Source organism: Somniosus microcephalus, unplaced genomic scaffold (assembly GCF_052327205.1).
Source record: "Somniosus microcephalus isolate GS21.2 unplaced genomic scaffold, FLI_Smic_1.0 unresolved_chr7, whole genome shotgun sequence".
Classification (NCBI taxonomy): Eukaryota; Metazoa; Chordata; class Chondrichthyes; order Squaliformes; family Somniosidae; genus Somniosus; species Somniosus microcephalus.
This window is the reverse complement of record NW_028225185.1, coordinates 33,226,026-33,248,764: the sequence shown is the minus strand read 5'-3', so window position 1 is coordinate 33,248,764 and position 22,739 is coordinate 33,226,026. Positions and strand designations below refer to the sequence as shown.

General features: G+C 54.9%; 1 protein-coding gene across 1 annotated transcript in view; it reads right to left on the bottom strand.

Moving 5' to 3' along the window:
- Positions 1-22,739, bottom strand: part of LOC147086758 (SLIT-ROBO Rho GTPase-activating protein 3-like) — a 135,379-nt gene that overhangs the window by 102,898 nt on the left and 9,742 nt on the right. The window contains 3 exon segments of the mRNA XM_085978927.1: positions 13,363-13,548; positions 14,965-15,027; positions 16,533-16,695. Coding sequence (XP_085835053.1) covers positions 13,363-13,548; positions 14,965-15,027; positions 16,533-16,695 — 412 coding nt within the window.

Below are 22,739 nucleotides of genomic sequence, written 5' to 3'. Positions count from 1 at the left end.
GTGTAGAGGGAGCTTTACCCTAACTCTGTCCTGTGCTGTACCTGCCCTGGGGGTGTTTGATGGGACAGTGTAGAGGGAGCTTTTACTCTGTATCTAACCCGTGCTGTACCTGCCCTGGGAGTGGGTTTTGATTGGGACAGTGTAGAGGGAGCTTTACTCTGTTCTAATCCGTGCTGTACCTGCCCTGGGAGTTGAGTTTGATGGGACAGTGTAGAGGGAGCTTTACTCTGTATCTAACCCGTGCTGTACCTGCCTGGGAGTGTTTGATGGGACAGTGTAGAGGGAGCTTTACTCTGTATCTAACCCGTGCTGTACCTGCCCTGGGAGTGTTTAATGGGACAGTGTAGAGGGAGTTTTACTCTGTATCTAACCCGTGCTGTACCTGCCCTGGAGTGTTTGATGGGGACAGTGTAGAGGGAGCTTTACTCTGTATCTAACCCCGTGCTGTACCTGCCCTGGGAGTGTTTGATGGGACAGTGTAGAGAGAGCTTTACTCTGTATCTAACCCGTGCTGTGCCTGCCCTGGGAGTGTTTGATGGGACAGTGTAGAGGGAGCTTTACTCTGTATCTAACCCCGTGCTGTACCTGCCCTGGGAGTGTTTGATGGGACAGTGTAGAGGAGCTTACTCTGTATCTAACCCGTGCTGTACCTGCCCTGGGAGTGTTTGATGGGACAGTGTAGAGGGAGCTTTACTCTGTATCTAACTCGTGCTGTACCTGCCCTGGGAGTGTTTGATGGGACAGTGTAGAGGGAGCTTTACTCTGTATCTAACCCGTGCTGTACCTGCCCTGGGAGTGTTTGATGGGACAGTGTAGAGGGAGCTTTACTCTGTATCTAACCCGTGCTGTACCTGCCCTGGGAATGTTTGATGGGGACAGTGTAGAGGGAGCTTTACTCTGTATCTAACCCCGTGCTGTACCTGCCCTGGGAGTGTTTGATGGGACAGTGTAGAGAGAGCTTTACTCTGTATCTAACCCGTGCTGTACCTGCCCTGGGAGTGTTTGATGGGACAGTGTAGAAGGAGCTTTACTCTGTATCTAACCCGTGCTGTACCTGCCCTGGAGTGTTTGATGGGACAGTGTAGAGGGAGCTTTACTCTGTATCTAACCCGTGCTGTACCTGCCTGGGAGTGTTTGATGGGGACAGTGTAGAGGGAGCTTACTCTGTATCTAACCCGTGCTGTACCTGCCCTGGGAGTGTTTGATGGGACAGTGTAGAGGGAGCTTTACTCTGTATCTAACCCGTGCTGTACCTGCCCTGGGAGTGTTGATGGGACAGTGTAGAGGGAGCTTTACTCTGTATCTAACCCGTGCTGTACCTGCCCTGGGAGTGTTTGATGGGGACAGTGTAGAGGGAGCTTTACTCTGTATCTAACCCATGCTGTACCTGCCCTGGGAGTGTTTGATGGGGACAGTGTAGAGGGAGCTTTACTCTGTATCTAACCCGTGCTGTACCTGCCCTGGGAGTGTTTGATGGGGACAGTGTAGAGGGAGCTTTACTCTGTATCTAACCCGTGCTGTACCTGCCCTGGGAGTGTTTGATGGGGACAGTGTAGAGGGAGCTTTACTCTGTATCTAACCCGTGCTGTACCTGCCCTGAGAGAGTTTGATGAGGACAGTGTAGAGGGAGCTTTACTCTGTATCTAACCCGTGCTGTACCTGCCCTGGGAGTGTTTGATGGCGACAGTGTAGAGGGAGCTTTACTCTGTATCTAACCCATGCTGTACCTGCCCTGGGAGTGTTTGATGGGGACAGTGTAGAGGAGCTTTACTCTGTATCTAACCCCGTGCTGTACCTGCCCTGGGAGTGTTTGATGGGGACAGTGTAGAGGGAGCTTTACTCTGTATCTAACCCCGTGCTGTACCTGCCCTGGGAGTGTTTGATGGGGACAGTGTAGAGGGAGCTTTACTCTGTATCTAACCCATGCTGTACCTGCCCTGGGAGTGTTTGATGGGACAGTGTAGAGGGAGCTTTACTCTGTATCTAACCCGTGCTGTACCTGCCCTGGGAGTGTTTGATGGGACAGTGTAGAGGGAGCTTTACTCTGTATCTAACCCGTGCTGTACCTGCCCTGGGAGTGTTTGATGGACAGTGTAGAGGGAGCTTTACTCTGTATCTAACCCGTGCTGTACCTGCCCTGGGAATGTTTGATGGGGACAGTGTTGAGGGAGCTTTACTCTGTATCTAACCCCGTGCTGTACCTGCCCTGGGAGTATTTGATGGGACAGTGTAGAGAGAGCTTTACTCTGTATCTAACCCGTGCTGTACCTGCCCTGGGAGTGTTTGATGGGACAGTGTAGAGGGAGCTTTACTCTGTATCTAACCCCGTGCTGTACCTGCCCTGGAGTGTTTGATGGGACAGTGTAGAGGGAGCTTTACTCTGTATCTAACCCGTGCTGTTCCTGCCCTGGGAGTGTTTGATGGGACAGTGTAGAGGAGCTTTACTCTGTATCTAACCCGTGCTGTACCTGCCCTGGGAGTGTTTGATGGGACAGTGTCGAGGGGGCTTTACTCTGTATCTAACCCCGTGCTGTACCTGCCCTGGGAGTGTTTGATGGGACAGTGTAGAGGGAGCTTTACTCTGTATCTAACCCGTGCTGTACCTGCCCTGGGAATGTTTGATGGGGACAGTGTAGAGGGAGCTTTACTCTGTATCTAACCCATGCTGCACCTGCCCTGGGAGTGTTTGATGGGGACAGTGTAGAGGGAGCTTTACTCTGTATCTAACCCCGTGCTGTACCTGCCCTGGGAGTGTTTGATGGGACAGTGTAGAGGGAGCTTTACTCTGTATCTAATCCGTGCTGTACCTGCCCTGGGAGTGTTTGATGGGGACAGTGTAGAGGGAGCTTTACTCTGTATCTAACCCGTGCTGTACCTGCCCTGGGAGTGTTTGATGGGGACAGTGTAGAGGGAGCTTTACTCTGTATCTAACCCGTGCTGTACCTGCCCTGAGAGAGTTTGATCGAGGACAGTGTAGAGGGAGCTTTACTCTGTATCTAACCCCGTGCTGTACCTGCCCTGGGAGTGTTTGATGGCGACAGTGTAGAGGGAGCTTTACTCTGTATCTAACCCATGCTGTACCTGCCCTGGGAGTGTTTGATGGGACAGTGTAGAGGGAGCTTTACTCTGTATCTAACCCCGTGCTGTACCTGCCCTGGGAGTGTTTGATGGGGACAGTGTAGAGGGAGCTTTACTCTGTATCTAACCCCGTGCTGTACCTGCCCTGGGAGTGTTTGATGGGGACAGTGTAGAGGGAGCTTTACTCTGTATCTAACCCGTGCTGTACCTGCCCTGGGAGTGTTTGATGGGACAGTGTAGAGGGAGCTTTACTCTGTATCTAACCCGTGCTGTACCTGCCCTGGGAGTGTTTGATGGGACAGTGTAGAGGGAGCTTTACTCTGTATCTAACCCGTGCTGTACCTGCCCTGGGGTGTTTGATGGGGACAGTGTAGAAGGAGCTTTACTCTGTATCTAACCCGTGCTGTACCTGCCCTGGGAGTGTTTGATTGGGACAGTGTAGAGGGAGCTTTACTCTGTATCTAATCCGTGCTGTACCTGCCCTGGGAGTGTTTGATGGGACAGTGTAGAGGGAGCTTACTCTGTATCTAACCCGTGCTGTACCTGCCCTGGGAGTGTTTGATGGGGACAGTGTAGAGGGAGCTTTACTCTGTATCTAACCCGTGCTGTACCTGCCTGGGAGTGTTTGATGGGGACAGTGTAGAGGGAGCTTTACTCTGTATCTAACCCGTGCTGTACCTGCCCTGAGAGAGTTTGATGAGGACAGTGTAGAGGGAGCTTTACTCTGTATCTAACCCCGTGCTGTACCTGCCCTGGGAGTGTTTGATGGCGACAGTGTAGAGGGAGCTTTACTCTGTATCTAACCCATGCTGTACCTGCCCTGGGAGTGTTTGATGGGGACAGTGTAGAGGGAGCTTTACTCTGTATCTAACCCCGTGCTGTACCTGCCCTGGGAGTGTTTGATGGGGACAGTGTAGAGGGAGCTTTACTCTGTATCTAACCCCGTGCTGTACCTGCCCTGGGAGTGTTTGATGGGGACAGTGTAGAGGGAGCTTTACTCTGTATCTAACCCGTGCTGCACCTGCCCTGGGAGTGTTTGATGGGACAGTGTAGAGGGAGCTTTACTCTGTATCTAACCCGTGCTGTACCTGCCCTGGGAGTGTTTGATGGGACAGTGTAGAGGGAGCTTTACTCTGTATCTAACCCGTGCTGTACCTGCCCTGGGGGTGTTTGATGGGGACAGTGTAGAAGAGCTTTACTCTGTATCTAACCCGTGCTGTACCTGCCCTGGGAGTGTTTGATTGGGACAGTGTAGAGGGAGCTTTACTCTGTATCTAATCCGTGCTGTACCTGCCCTGGGAGTGTTTGATGGGACAGTGTAGAGGGAGCTTTACTCTGTATCTAACCCGTGCTGTACCTGCCCTGGGAGTGTTTGATGGGACAGTGTAGAGGAGCTTTACTCTGTATCTAACCCGTGCTGTACCTGCCCTGGGAGTGTTTAATGGGACAGTGTAGAGGGAGTTTTACTCTGTATCTAACCCGTGCTGTACCTGCCCTGGGAGTGTTTGATGGGGACAGTGTAGAGGAGCTTTACTCTGTATCTAACCCCGTGCTGTACCTGCCCTGGGAGTGTTTGATGGGACAGTGCAGAGAGAGCTTTACTCTGTATCTAACCCCGTGCTGTACCTGCCCTGGGAGTGTTTGATGGGGACAGTGTAGAGGGAGCTTTACTCTGTATCTAACCCGTGCTGTACCTGCCCTGGGAGTGTTTGATTGGGACAGTGTAGAGGGAGCTTTACTCTGTATCTAATCCGTGCTGTACCTGCCCTGGGAGTGTTTGATGGGACAGTGTAGAGGGAGCTTTACTCTGTATCTAACCCGTGCTGTACCTGCCCTGGGAGTGTTTGATGGGGACAGTGTAGAGGGAGCTTTACTCTGTATCTAACCCGTGCTGTACCTGCCCTGGGAGTGTTTAATGGGACAGTGTAGAGGGAGTTTTACTCTGTATCTAACCCGTGCTGTACCTGCCCTGGGAGTGTTTGATGGGGACAGTGTAGAGGGAGCTTTACTCTGTATCTAACCCCGTGCTGTACCTGCCCTGGGAGTGTTTGATGGGACAGTGCAGAGAGAGCTTTACTCTGTATCTAACCCCGTGCTGTACCTGCCCTGGGAGTGTTTGATGGGACAGTGTAGAGGGAGCTTTACTCTGTATCTAACCCCGTGCTGTACCTGCCCTGGGAGTGTTTGATGGGACAGTGTAGAGAGAGCTTTACTCTGTATCTAACCCGTGCTGTGCCTGCCCTGGGAGTGTTTGATGGGACAGTGTAGAGGGAGCTTTACTCTGTATCTAACCCCGTGCTGTACCTGCCCTGGGAGTGTTTGATGGGACAGTGTAGAGGGAGCTTTACTCTGTATCTAACCCGTGCTGTACCTGCCCTGGGAGTGTTTGATGGGGACAGTGTAGAGGGAGCTTTACTCTGTATCTAACTCGTGCTGTACCTGCCCTGGGAGTGTTTGATGGGACAGTGTAGAGGGAGCTTTACTCTGTATCTAACCCGTGCTGTACCTGCCCTGGGAGTGTTTGATGGGACAGTGTAGAGGGAGCTTTACTCTGTATCTAACCCGTGCTGTACCTGCCCTGGGAATGTTTGATGGGGACAGTGTAGAGGAGCTTTACTCTGTATCTAACCCCGTGCTGTACCTGCCCTGGGAGTGTTTGATGGGACAGTGTAGAGAGAGCTTTACTCTGTATCTAACCCGTGCTGTACCTGCCCTGGGAGTGTTTGATGGGACAGTGTAGAAGGAGCTTTACTCTGTATCTAACCCCGTGCTGTACCTGCCCTGGGAGTGTTTGATGGGACAGTGTAGAGGGAGCTTTACTCTGTATCTAACCCGTGCTGTACCTGCCCTGGGAGTGTTTGATGGGGACAGTGTAGAGGGAGCTTTACTCTGTATCTAACCCGTGCTGTACCTGCCCTGGGAGTGTTTGATGGGACAGTGTAGAGGGAGCTTTACTCTGTATCTAACCCGTGCTGTACCTGCCCTGGGAGTGTTTGATGGGACAGTGTAGAGGGAGCTTTACTCTGTATCTAACCCGTGCTGTACCTGCCCTGGGAATGTTTGATGGGGACAGTGTAGAGGAGCTTTACTCTGTATCTAACCCATGCTGCACCTGCCCTGGAGTGTTTGATGGGGACAGTGTAGAGGGAGCTTTACTCTGTATCTAACCCCGTGCTGTACCTGCCCTGGGAGTGTTGATGGGACAGTGTAGAGGGAGCTTTACTCTGTATCTAACCCGTGCTGTACCTGCCCTGGGAGTGTTTGATGGGGACAGTGTAGAGGGAGCTTTACTCTGTATCTAACCCGTGCTGTACCTGCCCTGAGAGAGTTTGATGAGGACAGTGTAGAGGGAGCTTTACTCTGTATCTAACCCCGTGCTGTACCTGCCCTGGGAGTGTTTGATGGCGACAGTGTAGAGGGAGCTTTACTCTGTATCTAACCCATGCTGTACCTGCCCTGGGAGTGTTTGATGGGGACAGTGTAGAGGGAGCTTTACTCTGTATCTAACCCCGTGCTGTACCTGCCCTGGAGTGTTTGATGGGGACAGTGTAGAGGGAGCTTTACTCTGTATCTAACCCCGTGCTGTACCTGCCCTGGGAGTGTTTGATGGGGACAGTGTAGAGGGAGCTTTACTCTGCATCTAACCCATGCTGTACCTGCCCTGGGAGTGTTTGATGGGACAGTGTAGAGGGAGCTTTTACTCTGTATCTAACCCGTGCTGTACCTGCCCTGGGAGTGTTTGATGGGACAGTGTAGAGGGAGCTTTACTCTGTATCTAACCCGTGCTGTACCTGCCCTGGGAGTGTTTGATGGGACAGTGTAGAGGGAGCTTTACTCTGTATCTAACCCGTGCTGTACCTGCCCTGGGAATGTTTGATGGGGACAGTGTTTGAGGGAGCTTTACTCTGTATCTAACCCCGTGCTGTACCTGCCCTGGGAGTATTTGATGGGACAGTGTAGAGAGAGCATTACTCTGTATCTAACCCGTGCTGTACCTGCCCTGGGAGTGTTTGATGGGACAGTGTAGAGGGAGCTTTACTCTGTATCTAACCCCGTGCTGTACCTGCCCTGGGAGTGTTTGATGGGACAGTGTAGAGGGAGCTTTACTCTGTATCTAACCCGTGCTGTTCCTGCCCTGGGAGTGTTTGATGGGGACAGTGTAGAGGGAGCTTTACTCTGTATCTAACCCGTGCTGTACCTGCCCTGGGAGTGTTTGATGGGACAGTGTCGAGGGGGCTTTACTCTGTATCTAACCCGTGCTGTACCTGCCCTGGGAGTGTTTGATGGGACAGTGTAGAGGGAGCTTTACTCTGTATCTAACCCGTGCTGTACCTGCCCTGGGAATGTTTGATGGGGACAGTGTAGAGGGAGCTTTACTCTGTATCTAACCCATGCTGCACCTGCCCTGGGAGTGTTTGATGGGGACAGTGTAGAGGGAGCTTTACTCTGTATCTAACCCCGTGCTGTACCTGCCCTGGGAGTGTTTGATGGGACAGTGTAGAGGGAGCTTTACTCTGTATCTAATCCGTGCTGTACCTGCCCTGGGAGTGTTTGATGGGGACAGTGTAGAGGGAGCTTTACTCTGTATCTAACCCGTGCTGTACCTGCCCTGGGAGTGTTTGATGGGGACAGTGTAGAGGAGCTTTACTCTGTATCTAACCCGTGCTGTACCTGCCCTGAGAGAGTTTGATGAGGACAGTGTAGAGGGAGCTTTACTCTGTATCTAACCCCGTGCTGTACCTGCCCTGGGAGTGTTTGATGGCGACAGTGTAGAGGGAGCTTTACTCTGTATCTAACCCATGCTGTACCTGCCCTGGGAGTGTTTGATGGGACAGTGTAGAGGGAGCTTTACTCTGTATCTAACCCGTGCTGTACCTGCCCTGGGAGTGTTTGATGGGGACAGTGTAGAGGGAGCTTTACTCTGTATCTAACCCCGTGCTGTACCTGCCCTGGGAGTGTTTGATGGGGACAGTGTAGAGGGAGCTTTACTCTGTATCTAACCCGTGCTGTACCTGCCCTGGGAGTGTTTGATGGGACAGTGTAGAGGGAGCTTTACTCTGTATCTAACCCGTGCTGTACCTGCCCTGGGAGTGTTTGATGGACAGTGTAGAGGGAGCTTTACTCTGTATCTAACCCGTGCTGTACCTGCCCTGGGGGTGTTTGATGGGGACAGTGTAGAAGGAGCTTTACTCTGTATCTAACCCGTGCTGTACCTGCCCTGGGAGTGTTTGATTGGGACAGTGTAGAGGGAGCTTTACTCTGTATCTAATCCGTGCTGTACCTGCCCTGGGAGTGTTTGATGGGACAGTGTAGAGGGAGCTTTACTCTGTATCTAACCCGTGCTGTACCTGCCCTGGGAGTGTTTGATGGGGACAGTGTAGAGGGAGCTTTACTCTGTATCTAACCCGTGCTGTACCTGCCCTGGAGTGTTTAATGGACAGTGTAGAGGGAGTTTTACTCTGTATCTAACCCGTGCTGTACCTGCCCTGGGAGTGTTTGATGGGGACAGTGTAGAGGGAGCTTTACTCTGTATCTAACCCCGTGCTGTACCTGCCCTGGGAGTGTTTGATGGGACAGTGTAGAGAGAGCTTTACTCTGTATCTAACCCGTGCTGTGCCTGCCCTGGGAGTGTTTGATGGGACAGTGTAGAGGGAGCTTTACTCTGTATCTAACCCCGTGCTGTACCTGCCCTGGGAGTGTTTGATGGGACAGTGTAGAGGGAGCTTTACTCTGTATCTAACCCGTGCTGTACCTGCCCTGGGAGTGTTTGATGGGGACAGTGTAGAGGGAGCTTTACTCTGTATCTAACTCGTGCTGTACCTGCCCTGGGAGTGTTTGATGGGACAGTGTAGAGGGAGCTTTACTCTGTATCTAACCCGTGCTGTACCTGCCCTGGGAGTGTTTGATGGGACAGTGTAGAGGGAGCTTTACTCTGTATCTAACCCGTGCTGTACCTGCCCTGGGAATGTTTGATGGGGACAGTGTAGAGGGAGCTTTACTCTGTATCTAACCCCGTGCTGTACCTGCCCTGGGAGTGTTTGATGGGACAGTGTAGAGAGAGCTTTACTCTGTATCTAACCCGTGCTGTACCTGCCCTGGGAGTGTTTGATGGACAGTGTAGAAGGAGCTTTACTCTGTATCTAACCCCGTGCTGTACCTGCCCTGGGAGTGTTTGATGGGACAGTGTAGAGGAGCTTTACTCTGTATCTAACCCGTGCTGTACCTGCCCTGGGAGTGTTTGATGGGGACAGTGTAGAGGGAGCTTTACTCTGTATCTAACCCGTGCTGTACCTGCCCTGGGAGTGTTTGATGGGACAGTGTAGAGGGAGCTTTACTCTGTATCTAACCCGTGCTGTACCTGCCCTGGGAGTGTTTGATGGGACAGTGTAGAGGGAGCTTTACTCTGTATCTAACCCGTGCTGTACCTGCCCTGGGAATGTTTGATGGGGACAGTGTAGAGGGAGCTTTACTCTGTATCTAACCCATGCTGCACCTGCCCTGGGAGTGTTTGATGGGGACAGTGTAGAGGGAGCTTTACTCTGTATCTAACCCCGTGCTGTACCTGCCCTGGGAGTGTTTGATGGGACAGTGTAGAGGGAGCTTTACTCTGTATCTAACCCGTGCTGTACCTGCCCTGGGAGTGTTTGATGGGGACAGTGTAGAGGGAGCTTTACTCTGTATCTAACCCGTGCTGTACCTGCCCTGAGAGAGTTTGATGAGGACAGTGTAGAGGGAGCTTTACTCTGTATCTAACCCCGTGCTGTACCTGCCCTGGGAGTGTTTGATGGCGACAGTGTAGAGGGAGCTTTACTCTGTATCTAACCCATGCTGTACCTGCCCTGGGAGTGTTTGATGGGGACAGTGTAGAGGGAGCTTTACTCTGTATCTAACCCCGTGCTGTACCTGCCCTGGGAGTGTTTGATGGGGACAGTGTAGAGGGAGCTTTACTCTGTATCTAACCCCGTGCTGTACCTGCCCTGGGAGTGTTTGATGGGGACAGTGTAGAGGGAGCTTTACTCTGTATCTAACCCATGCTGTACCTGCCCTGGGAGTGTTTGATGGGACAGTGTAGAGGAGCTTTACTCTGTATCTAACCCGTGCTGTACCTGCCCTGGGAGTGTTTGATGGACAGTGTAGAGGGAGCTTTACTCTGTATCTAACCCGTGCTGTACCTGCCCTGGGAGTGTTTGATGGGACAGTGTAGAGGGAGCTTTACTCTGTATCTAACCCGTGCTGTACCTGCCCTGGGAATGTTTGATGGGGACAGTGTTGAGGGAGCTTTACTCTGTATCTAACCCCGTGCTGTACCTGCCCTGGGAGTATTTGATGGGACAGTGTAGAGAGAGCTTTACTCTGTATCTAACCCGTGCTGTACCTGCCCTGGGAGTGTTTGATGGGACAGTGTAGAGGGAGCTTTACTCTGTATCTAACCCCGTGCTGTACCTGCCCTGGGAGTGTTTGATGGACAGTGTAGAGGGAGCTTTACTCTGTATCTAACCCGTGCTGTTCCTGCCCTGGGAGTGTTTGATGGGGACAGTGTAGAGGGAGCTTTACTCTGTATCTAACCCGTGCTGTACCTGCCCTGGGAGTGTTTGATGGGACAGTGTCGAGGGGGCTTTACTCTGTATCTAACCCGTGCTGTACCTGCCCTGGGAGTGTTTGATGGGACAGTGTAGAGGGAGCTTTACTCTGTATCTAACCCGTGCTGTACCTGCCCTGGGAATGTTTGATGGGGACAGTGTAGAGGGAGCTTTACTCTGTATCTAACCCATGCTGCACCTGCCCTGGGAGTGTTTGATGGGGACAGTGTAGAGGGAGCTTTACTCTGTATCTAACCCCGTGCTGTACCTGCCCTGGGAGTGTTTGATGGGACAGTGTAGAGGGAGCTTTACTCTGTATCTAATCCGTGCTGTACCTGCCCTGGGAGTGTTTGATGGGGACAGTGTAGAGGGAGCTTTACTCTGTATCTAACCCGTGCTGTACCTGCCCTGGGAGTGTTTGATGGGGACAGTGTAGAGGGAGCTTTACTCTGTATCTAACCCGTGCTGTACCTGCCCTGAGAGAGTTTGATGAGGACAGTGTAGAGGGAGCTTTACTCTGTATCTAACCCCGTGCTGTACCTGCCCTGGAGTGTTTGATGGCGACAGTGTAGAGGGAGCTTTACTCTGTATCTAACCCATGCTGTACCTGCCCTGGAGTGTTTGATGGGGACAGTGTAGAGGGAGCTTTACTCTGTATCTAACCCCGTGCTGTACCTGCCCTGGGAGTGTTTGATGGGGACAGTGTAGAGGAGCTTTACTCTGTATCTAACCCCGTGCTGTACCTGCCCTGGGAGTGTTGATGGGGACAGTGTAGAGGGAGCTTTACTCTGTATCTAACCCGTGCTGTACCTGCCCTGGGAGTGTTTGATGGGACAGTGTAGAGGGAGCTTTACTCTGTATCTAACCCGTGCTGTACCTGCCCTGGGAGTGTTTGATGGGACAGTGTAGAGGGAGCTTTACTCTGTATCTAACCCGTGCTGTACCTGCCCTGGGGGTGTTGATGGGGACAGTGTAGAAGGAGCTTTACTCTGTATCTAACCCGTGCTGTACCTGCCCTGAGTGTTTGATTGGGACAGTGTAGAGGGAGCTTTACTCTGTATCTAATCCGTGCTGTACCTGCCCTGGGAGTGTTTGATGGGACAGTGTAGAGGGAGCTTTACTCTGTATCTAACCCGTGCTGTACCTGCCCTGGGAGTGTTTGATGGGGACAGTGTAGAGGGAGCTTTACTCTGTATCTAACCCGTGCTGTACCTGCCCTGGGAGTGTTTAATGGGACAGTGTAGAGGGAGTTTTACTCTGTATCTAACCCGTGCTGTACCTGCCCTGGGAGTGTTTGATGGGGACAGTGTAGAGGGAGCTTTACTCTGTATCTAACCCCGTGCTGTACCTGCCCTGGGAGTGTTTGATGGGACAGTGTAGAGAGAGCTTTACTCTGTATCTAACCCCGTGCTGTACCTGCCCTGGGAGTGTTTGATGGGGACAGTGTAGAGGGAGCTTTACTCTGTATCTAACCCCGTGCTGTACCTGCCCTGGGAGTGTTTGATGGGACAGTGTAGAGAGAGCTTTACTCTGTATCTAACCCGTGCTGTGCCTGCCCTGGGAGTGTTTGATGGGACAGTGTAGAGGGAGCTTTACTCTGTATCTAACCCCGTGCTGTACCTGCCCTGGGAGTGTTTGATGGGACAGTGTAGAGGGAGCTTTACTCTGTATCTAACCCGTGCTGTACCTGCCCTGGGAGTGTTTGATGGGGACAGTGTAGAGGGAGCTTTACTCTGTATCTAACCCGTGCTGTACCTGCCCTGGGAGTGTTTGATGGGACAGTGTAGAGGGAGCTTTACTCTGTATCTAATCCGTGCTGTACCTGCCCTGGGAGTGTTTGATGGGGACAGTGTAGAGGGAGCTTTACTCTGTATCTAACCCGTGCTGTACCTGCCCTGGGAGTGTTTGATGGGGACAGTGTAGAGGGAGCTTTACTCTGTATCTAACCCCGTGCTGTACCTGCCCTGGGAGTGTTTGATGGGGACAGTGTCGAGGGAGCTTTACTCTGTATCTAACCCCGTGCTGTACCTGCCCTGGGAGTGTTTGATGGGGACAGTGTAGAGGGAGCTTTACTCTGTATCTAACCCATGCTGTACCTGCCCTGGGAGTGTTTGATGGGACAGTGTAGAGGGAGCTTTACTCTGTATCTAACCCGTGCTGTACCTGCCCTGGGAGTGTTTGATGGGACAGTGTAGAGGGAGCTTTACTCTGTATCTAACCCGTGCTGTACCTGCCCTGGGGGTGTTTGATGGGGACAGTGTAGAGGGAGCTTCACTCTGTATCTAACCCGTGCTGTACCTGCCCTGGGAGTGTTTGATTGGGACAGTGTAGAGGGAGCTTTACTCTGTATCTAATCGTGTTGTACCTGCCCTGGGAGTGTTTGATGGGACAGTGTAGAGGGAGCTTTACTCTGTATCTAACCCCGTGCTGTACCTGCCCTGGGAGTGTTTGATGGGGACAGTGTAGAGGGAGCTTTACTCTGTATCTAACCCCGTGCTGTACCTGCCCTGGGAGTGTTTGATGGGACAGTGTAGAGGGAGCTTTACTCTGTATCTAACCCCGTGCTGTACCTGCCCTGGGAGTGTTTGATGGGACAGTGTAGAGGGAGCTTTACTCTGTATCTAACCCGTGCTGTACCTGCCCTGGGAGTGTTTGATGGGACAGTGTAGAGGGAGCTTTACTCTGTATCTACCCCGTGCTGTACCTTCTCCTTCATTTTCTCGATCTTGCGCAGGGAGCTCCGTCTCTGGGCCTTGTTGTCGACTGTGAGCAGGCCGCCTCCTTGCTCTGTGGATTTCCCGCACTGCTTCTCCTCCAGCTTCTCGACCTCCTTCAGCTTGGTCTCCGCCACGACGCTGTCCAGGTGGTATGTGTGGTAGGTCTTCATGGCCTGGTCACGGGGCAGAGCGCCAACAAAACCACAAAGGGGCAGAGCGTCAGACATCCGCCAGACACAGCGGCTGCTTCCCCCCTCCCTCCCCACCTACCCGTCTCTGCCCTGCCAGAATCGTAGAGCGAGACAGCACAGGAGGAGGCTGACATCAGAAAACTACAAGGTACTTGGTCTAAGCGTTAAACAGAGCTTTAATCAACTGTTTTACAACATGGAGGTCCAGCTGTGTCCTTCACTAGTTCCTGTTAAAGAATGTCCCTGCGCAAGCTGGGCCCGTGCCCGAGTATTTAAACTCTCCCTGGACAGCGCCACCAGCAGGCCGCTCATTATTATTTCATGAGTCTTTCTTTCATGAATGACTGATTCATGTCAGAGGCCATTCGGCCCATCCTGCCTGTGCCAGTTGTTTGAACGAGCTCTCCAATTAGTCGCATTCCCCGCCCCCCCCCCCGCTCTTTCCCCACAGCCCTTCTAATTTCGCCTTTGCCTTTCTGTCTCTCCTCTGCTTTCTACAGCTGCACAGAGCTCTGCTAAGACCCCATCAGGAGTTACGGCCTTCAGTTCTGGGCCCTGCACCTAAGGAAGGATTTAAAAAAAAATTTGTTTATGGAATGTGGACGTCGCTGGCCAGGCCCAGCATTTATTGCCCATCCCTAATCGCCCCTTCAGAAGGTGGTGGTGAGCCGCCTTCTTGAACCGCTGCAGTCCGTGTGGTGAAGGTGCTCCCACAGCGCTGTTAGGGAGGGAGTTCCGGGATTTTGACCCAGCGACGATGAAGGAACGGCCGATATATTTCCAAGTCGGGATGGTGTGTGTGACTCGGAGGAGGAACTTGGAGGCGGTGGTGTTCCTGCGCGCCTGCTGCCCTTGTCCTTCTAGGCGGAAGAGGTGGCGGGTTTGGGAGGTGCTGCCGAAGAAGCCTTGGCGGGTTGCTGCAGTGCATCTTGTAGATGGTCCGCACTGCAGCCACGGTGCGCCGGTGGCGGAGGGAGGGGGTGGTTAAGGTGGCGGGTGGGCGTGCTGCGTTGGTGGGGCACTGGGCAGCGATCGGGAGCCACAACACTGGCTGATAGCCGCCTGTCGCCAGCCCAGGTGTGCTGAGTCCAACTGAGATCAGCACCGGGGTTGGCATCAGTGACCCTTCTTGACTGTAGGGAGTGACTACAACTCCGGAGAGCGAGAAGAGCCCAACGGTTTGTTAACAACACAATCATCTTTACAGGGGTGAAATCGGTCTTCCATCTCACACCCCCAAACCCGTCTCACCCCCTAACCCCCTCCCCACCAGCCCCATCTCACAGCCCGCCAACCCATCCCAATTTTCGGCACGGGTTAACGAGTTATCAGGGACCGGGGGGGGGCGTTACTTTTCCGCCGAGCTCCGCAGGTGAAGGAAGGACGGGCAATACTCACCGTCTGAAGCTCGGTGGTGACCTTCAAGAGTTCCTCCTGCATCTGAATCCCGATCTCCTTGCTCTGTGAACGGAATCGCCAGCTGTTACCTGGGGCCTTCCGTTAAAGAGAGACGGACTCGCATCGCCACAGCGCCTTTCGCCACCTCAGGACCGCCCCCAAAGCGCTTCACGGCCTACCTTTGAATGTGGGCAACGCGGCAGCCAACCTGCGCACAGCAAGCTCCCACAAACAGCACTGTGATAAATGACCGGATCATCTGTTTATTGGTGATGTTGGTTGAGGGATAAAATATTACACATGGATGGACCTGGGCAGCTGGAATGGTTCAATCCCGCTGAACTGTCCAAATAGGTCATCGGCTGGTGCCAGGGGTCATCGGCCGGTGCCAGGGGTCATCGGCCCGGTGCCAGGGGTCATCGGCCCGGTGCCAAAGTTCATCACCCAGTGGGAGGGGCCATTACCAGGCACTGTTGCTGGACGGAAATAACCATCACTAGGCAGGATGGCCCATTGCGACAGTTGCTAGGCCGGACGAGCTGTTGCTAGGCCGGGACGTGCTGTTGCTAGGCCGGGACGTGCTGTTGCTAGGCCGGGGCGTGCGGTTGCTAGGCCGGGGCGTGCGGTTGCTAGGCCGGGGCGTGCGGTTGCTAGGCCGGGGCGTGCGGTTGCTAGGCCGGGACGTGCTGTTGCTAGGCCGGGACGTGCTGTTGCTCGGCCGGGACGTGCTGTTGCTAGGCCGGGATGTGCTGTTGCTAGGCCGGGGCGGGCTGTTGCTAGGCCAGGGCGTGCCGTTGCTAGGCCGAGGCGGGCTGTTGCTAGGCCGGGGCGTGCCGTTGCTAGGCCGGGGCATGCTGTTGCTAGGCCGGGGCGTGCGGTTGCTAGGTCGGGATGGGCTGTTGCTAGGCTGGAACATGCTGTTGCTAGGCTGGAACATGCTGTTGCTAGGCTGGGACGAGCTGATGCAAGGCCAGGACGTGCTGTTGCTAGGCCGGGGTGTGCGGTTGCTAGGCCGGAACGGGCCGTTGCTAGGCCGGGATGTGCTGTTGCCAGGCCGGGATGTGCTGTTGCTAGGCCGGGGCGGGCTGATGCAAGGCCGGGGCAGGCTGTTGCTAGGCCGGGGTGTGCGGTTGCTAGGCCGGGACGTGTTGTTGCTAGGCCGGAACATGCAGTTGCTAGGCTGGGACGTGTTGTTGCTAGGCCGGAACATGCAGTTGCTAGGCCGGGACGTGTTGTTGCTAGGCCGGAACATGCAGTTGCTAGGCTGGGACGGGCTGATGCAAGGCTGGGATGTGCGGTTGCTAGGCCAGGATGTGCTGTTGCTAGGCCGGGATGGGCTGATGCTAGGCCGGGGCGTGCTGTTGCAAGGCCGGGGCGGGCTGTTGCTAGTATCTGACGCACTTCAACACACAGTCCCCAAGCGGAGGCCGAGGCTGTGTTATCCTCTGCCCGGGGCTGGAGCGATCCCGCGTCTGAGACACGACAGGGCGGCGTTACCGTACCAGGTCCTAAGAGAAGCGACTACGGTTGCAAACGCACCCTCCGTGAGCGTTCAATGGCGGCTTTACCTTCTTGGAGATCCGCGCGACGTCCTCGCTGATGTGCGAGAGTCGGAGGACGATGTTGTTGGAGTAAACTTCGCTCAGGGCGCCGTGGTCCTTGCTCTCACGCCGGGTCTGATTCAGGATTAAGTACCAGCAGTTCACCGGAGACAGGAGGTTCTGGTCCTTTCTGTAGGGGGCAAGACAACCCGATCAATCCCGCAGGAATACCACTGGGAGATTTTACAGGGTTCGCTGTGACTGTGCACGAGAGGAGGCGCGTCAAGAATGTGGGGAAGCTCCATGGACCCGTACCCCACTGAGAGTCAGTGTGTGTGGGACCCGTACCCCAGTGAGAGTCAGTGTGTGTGGGACCCGTACCCCAGTGAGAGTCAGTGTGTGTGGGACCCGTACCCCAGTGAGAGTCAGTGTCTGTGGAACCCGTACCCCAGTGAGAGTCAGTGTGTGTGGGACCTGTACCCCAGTGAGAGTCAGTGTGTGTGGGACCCATACCCCAGTGAGAGTCAGTGTGTGTGGGACCCGTACCCCAGTGAGAGTCAGTGTGTGTGGGACCCGTACCCCAGTGAGAGTCAGTGTGTGTGGAACCCGTACCCCAGTGAGAGTCAGTGTCTGTGGGACCCGTACCCCAGTGAGAGTCAGTGTCTGTGGGACCCGTACCCCAGTGAGAGTCAGTGGGTGTGGGACCCGTACCCCAGTGAGAGTCAGTGTCTGTGGGACCCATACCCCAGTGAGAGTCAGTGTCTGTGGGACCCGTACCCCAGTGAGAGTCAGTGTCTGTGGGACCCGTACCCCAGTGAGAGTCAGTGTCTGTGGGACCCGTACCCCAGTGAGAGTCAGTGTGTGTGGAACCCGTACCCCAGTGAGAGTCAGTGTGTGTGGGACCCATACCCCAGTGAGAGTCAGTGTCTGTGGGACCCGTACCCGAGTGAGAGTCAGTGTGTGTGGAACCCGTACCCCAGTGAGAGTCAGTGTGTGTGGAACCCGTACCCCAGTGAGAGTCAGTGTCTGTGGGACCCGTACCCCAGTGAGAGTCAGTGTCTGTGGAACCGGTACCCCAGTGAGAGTCAGTGTGTGTGGGACCCGTACCCCAGTGAGAGTCAGTGTGTGTGGAACCCGTACCCCAGTGAGAGTCGGTGTCTGTGGAACCCGTACCCCAGTGAGAGTCAGTGTCTGTGGAACCCGTACCCCAGTGAGAGTCAGTGTCTGTGGGACCCACACCCCAGTGAGAGTCAGTGACTGTGGGACCCGTATCCCAGTGAGAGTCAGTGTCTGTGGGATCCATACCCCAGTGAAAGACAGTGTCTGTGGGACACGTACCCCAGTGAGAGTCAGTGTCTGTGGGACCCGTACCCTAGTGAGAGTCAGTGTCTGTGGGACCCGTACCCCAGTGAGAGTCAGAGTGTGTGGGACCCGTACCCTAGTGAGAGTCAGTGTGTGTGGGGCCCGTACCCCAGTGAGAGTCAGTGTGTGTGGAACCCGTACCCCAGTGAGAGTCAGTGTGTGTGGGACCCGTACCCCAGTGAGAGTCAGTGTCTGTGGGACCTGTACCCCAGTGAGAGTCAGTGTGTGTGGGACCCGTACCCCAGTGAGAGTCAATGTCTGTGGAACCTGTACCCCAGTGAGAGTCAGTGTGTGTGGGACCCGTACCCCAGTGAGAGTCAGTGTTTGTATTATCTGTACCCCAGTGAGAGTCAGTGTGTGTGGAACCCGTACCCCAGAGAGAGTCAGTGTCTGTGGGACCCGTACCCCAGTGAGAGTCAGTGTGTGTGGGACCCGTACCCCAGTGAGAGTCAGTGTCTGTGGGACCCGTACCCCAGTGAGAGTCAGTGTCTGTGGGACCCGTACCCCAGTGAGAGTCAGTGTGTGTGGAACCCGTACCCCAGTGAGAGTCAGTGTGTGTGGGACCCATACCCCAGTGAGAGTCAGTGTCTGTGGGACCCGTACCCCAGTGAGAGTCAGTGTGTGTGGGACCCGTACCCCAGTGAGAGTCAGTGTCTGTGGGACCCGTACCCCAGTGAGAGTCAGTGTCTGTGGGACCCGTACCCCAGTGAGAGTCAGTGTGTGTGGAACCCGTACCCCAGTGAGAGTCAGTGTGTGTGGGACCCATACCCCAGTGAGAGTCAGTGTCTGTGGGACCCGTACCCTAGTGAGAGTCAGTGTGTGTGGAACCCGTACCCCAGTGAGAGTCAGTGTGTGTGGAACCCGTACCCCAGTGAGAGTCAGTGTCTGTGGGACCCGTACCCTAGTGAGAGTCAGTGTCTGTGGAACCGGTACCCCAGTGAGAGTCAGTGTGTGTGGGACCCGTACCCCAGTGAGAGTCAGTGTGTGTGGAACCCGTACCCCAGTGAGAGTCGGTATCTGTGGAACCCGTACCCCAGTGAGAGTCAGTGTCTGTGGAACCCGTACCCCAGTGAGAGTCAGTGTCTGTGGGACCCACACCCCAGTGAGAGTCAGTGACTGTGGGACCCGTATCCCAGTGAGAGTCAGTGTCTGTGGGATGCATACCCCAGTGAAAGACAGTGTCTGTGGGACCCGTACCCGAGTGAGAGTCAGTGTCTGTGGGACCCGTACCCTAGTGAGAGTCAGTGTCTGTGGGGCCCGTACCCCAGTGAGAGTCAGAGTGTGTGGGACCCGTACCCGAGTGAGAGTCAGTGTGTGTGGGACCCGTACCCCAGTGAGAGTCAGTGTGTGTGGAACCCGTACCCCAGTGAGAGTCAGTGTGTGTGGGACCCGTACCCCAGTGAGAGTCAGTGTCTATGGGACCTGTACCCCAGTGAGAGTCAGTGTGTGTGGGACCCGTACCCCAGTGAGAGTCAATGTCTGTGGAACCTGTACCCCAGTGAGAGTCAGTGTGTGTGGGACCCATACCCCAGTGAGAGTCAGTGTCTGTATTATCCGTACCCCAGTGAGAGTCAGTGTGTGTGGGACCCATACCCCAGTGAGAGTCAGTGTGTGTGGAACCCGTACCCCAGTGAGAGTCAGTGTGTGTGGGACCCGTACGCCAGTGAGTCAGTGTCTGTGGGACCCGTACCCCAGTGAGAGTCAGTGTCTGTGGGACCCGTACCCCAGTGAGAGTCAGCGTGTGTGGGACCCGTACCCCAGTGAGAGTCAGTGTGTGTGGAACCCGTACCCCAGTGAGAGTCAGTGTGTGTGCAAATGTACCCCAGTGAGAGTCAGTGTCTGTGGGACTCGTACCCCAGTGAGAGTCAGTGTGTGTGGAACCCATACCCCAGAGAGAGTCAGTGTCTGTGGGACCCGTACCCCAGTGAGAGTCAGTGTCTGTGGGACCTGTACCCTAGTGAGGGTCAGTGTCTGTGGGACCCATACCCCAGTGAGAGTCAGTGTGTGTGGGACCCGTACCCTAGTGAGAGTCAGTGTGTGTGGGACCCATACCCCAGTGAGAGTCAGTGTGTGTGGGGCCCGTACCCCAGTGAGAGTCAGTGTCTGTGGGACCCGTACCCCAGTGAGAGTCAGTGTGTGTGGAACCCGTACCCCAGCGAGAGTCAGTGTGTGTGGGACCCGTATGCCAGTGAGAGTCAGTGTCTGTGGGACCCGTATGCCAGTGAGAGTCAGTGTCTGTGGGACCCGTACCCCAGTGAGAGTCGGTGTCTGTGGGACCCGTACCCCAGTGAGAGTCAGTGTCTGTGGAACCCGTACCCCAGTGAGAGTCAGTGTCTGTGGGACCCGTACCCCAGTGAGAGTCAGTGTGTGTGGAACCCGTACCCCAGTGAGAATCAGTGTCTGTGGGACCCGTACCCCAGTGAGAGTCAGTGTCTGTGGGACCCGTACCCCAGTGAGAGTCAGGGTGTGTGGAACCCGTACCCCAGTGAGAGTCAGTGTCTGTGGAACCCGTACCCCAGTGAGAGTCACTGTCTGTGGAACCCGTACCCCAGTGAGAGTCAGTGTCTGTAGGACCCGTACCCCAGTGAGAGTCAGTGTGTGTGGGACCCGTACCCGAGTGAGAGTCAGTGACTTGGGAAACCATACACCAGTGAGAGTCAGTGTGTGTGGGACCCGTACCCCAGTGAGAGTCAGTGACTTTGGAACCCGTACCCCAGTGAGAGTCAGTGTCTGTGGGACCCGTTCCCCAGCGAGAGTCAGTGTCTGTGGGACCCGTACCCCAGTGAGAGTCAGTGTCTGTGGGACCCGTACCCCAGTGAGAGTCAGTGTCTGTGGGACCCGTAGCCCAGTGACAGTCAGTGTCTGTGGAACCCGTACCCCAGTGAGAGTCAGTGTCTGTGGAACCCGTACCCCAGTGAGAGTCAGTGTCTGTGTGACCCGTACCCCAGTGAGAGTCAGTGTCTGTGGGACCCGTAGCCCAGTGAGAGTCAGTGTCCGTGGGAACCCGTACCCCAGTGAGAGTCAGTGTCTGTGGAACCCGTACCCCAGTGAGAGTCAGTGTGTGTGGAAATGTACCCCAGTGAGAGTCAGTGTCTGTGGGACCCGTACCCCAGTGAGAGTCAGTGTGTGTGGAACCCGTACCCCAGTGAGAGTCAGTGTCTGTGGGACCCATACCTCAGTGAGAGTCAGTGTCTGTGGAACCCGTACCCCAGTGAGAGTCAGTGTCTGTGGAACCCGTACCCCAGTGAGAGTCAGTGTGTGTGGAACCCGTACCCCAGTGAGAGTCAGTGTCTGTGGAACCCGTACCCCAGTGAGAGTCAGTGTCTGTGTGACCCGTACCCCAGTGAGAGTCAGTGTCTGTGGGACCCGTAGCCCAGTGAGAGTCAGTGTCCGTGGGAACCCGTACCCCAGTGAGAGTCAGTGTCTGTGGAACCCGTACCCCAGTGAGAGTCAGTGTGTGTGGAACCCGTACCCCAGTGAGAGTCAGTGTCTGTGGAACCTGTACCCCAGTGAGAGTCAGTGTGTGTGGAACCCGTACCCCAGTGAGAGTCAGTGTCTGTGGGACCCGTACCCCAGTGAGAGTCAGTGTCTGTGGAACCCGTACCCCAGTGAGAGTCAGTGTGTGTGGGCCCCGTATCCCAGTGAGAGTCAGTGTCTGTGGGACCCGTACCCCAGTGAGAGTCAGTGTCTGTGGGACCCGTACCCCAGTGAGAGTCAGTGTCTGTGGAACCCGTACCCCAGTGCGAGTCAATCTCTGTGGGCCCCGTATCCCAGTGAGAGTCAGTGTCTGTATTACCCGTACCCCAGTGAGAGTCAGTGTGTGTGGAACCCATACCCCAGTGAGAGTCAGTGTGTGTGGGACCCGTACCCGAGTGAGAGTCAGTGTGTGTGGAACCCGTACCCCAGTGAGAGTCAGTGTCTGTGGAACCCGTACCCCAGTGAGAGTCAGTGTGTGTGGGACCCGTACCCCAGTGAGAGTCAGTGTGTGTGGGACCCGTACCCCAGGGAGAGTCAGTGTGTGTGGAACCCGTACCCCAGTGAGAGTCAGTGTGTGTGGGACCCGTACCCCAGTGAGAGTCAGTGTCTGTGGAACCCGTACCCCAGTGAGAGTCAGTGTGTGTGGGACCCGTACCCCAGTGAGAGTCAGTGACTGTGGAACCCGTACCCCAGTGATAGTCAGTGTGTGTGGAACCCGTACCCCAGTGAGAGTCAGTGTGTGTGGAACCCGTACCCCAGTGATAGTCAGTGTGTGTGGGACCCGTACCCCAGTGAGAGTCAGTGTGTGTGGGACCCGTACCCCAGTGAGAGTCAGTGTGTGTGGAACCCGTACCCCAGTGAGAGTCAGTGTGTGTGGGACCCGTACCCCAGTGAGGGTCAGTGTCTGTGGAACCCGTACCCCAGTGAGAGTCAGTGTCTGTGAGACCCGTACCCCAGTGAGAGTCAGTGTCTGTGAGACCCGTACCCCAGTGAGAGTCAGTGTGTGTGGGACCCGTACCCCAGTGAGAGTCAGTGTGTGTGGAACCCGTACCCCAGTGAGAGTCAGTGTCTGTGAGACCCGTACCCCAGTGAGAGTCAGTGTGTGTGGGACCCGTACCCCAGTGAGAGTCAGTGTGTGTGGAACCCGTACCCCAGTGAGAGTCAGTGTGTGTGGGACCCGTACCCCAGTGAGAGTCAGTGTCTGTGGGACCTGTACCCCAGTGAGAGTCAGTGTGTGTGGAACCAGAACCCCAGTGAGAGTCAGTGTCTGTGGAACCCGTACCCCAGTGAGAGTCAGTGCCCACAGGAGGGGGAGGGCAATTGTTAGAAAAAGAATTAGACACGGTGGCATAGTGGTTAGCACTGTTGCCTCACAGCGCCAGGGACCCGGGTTCG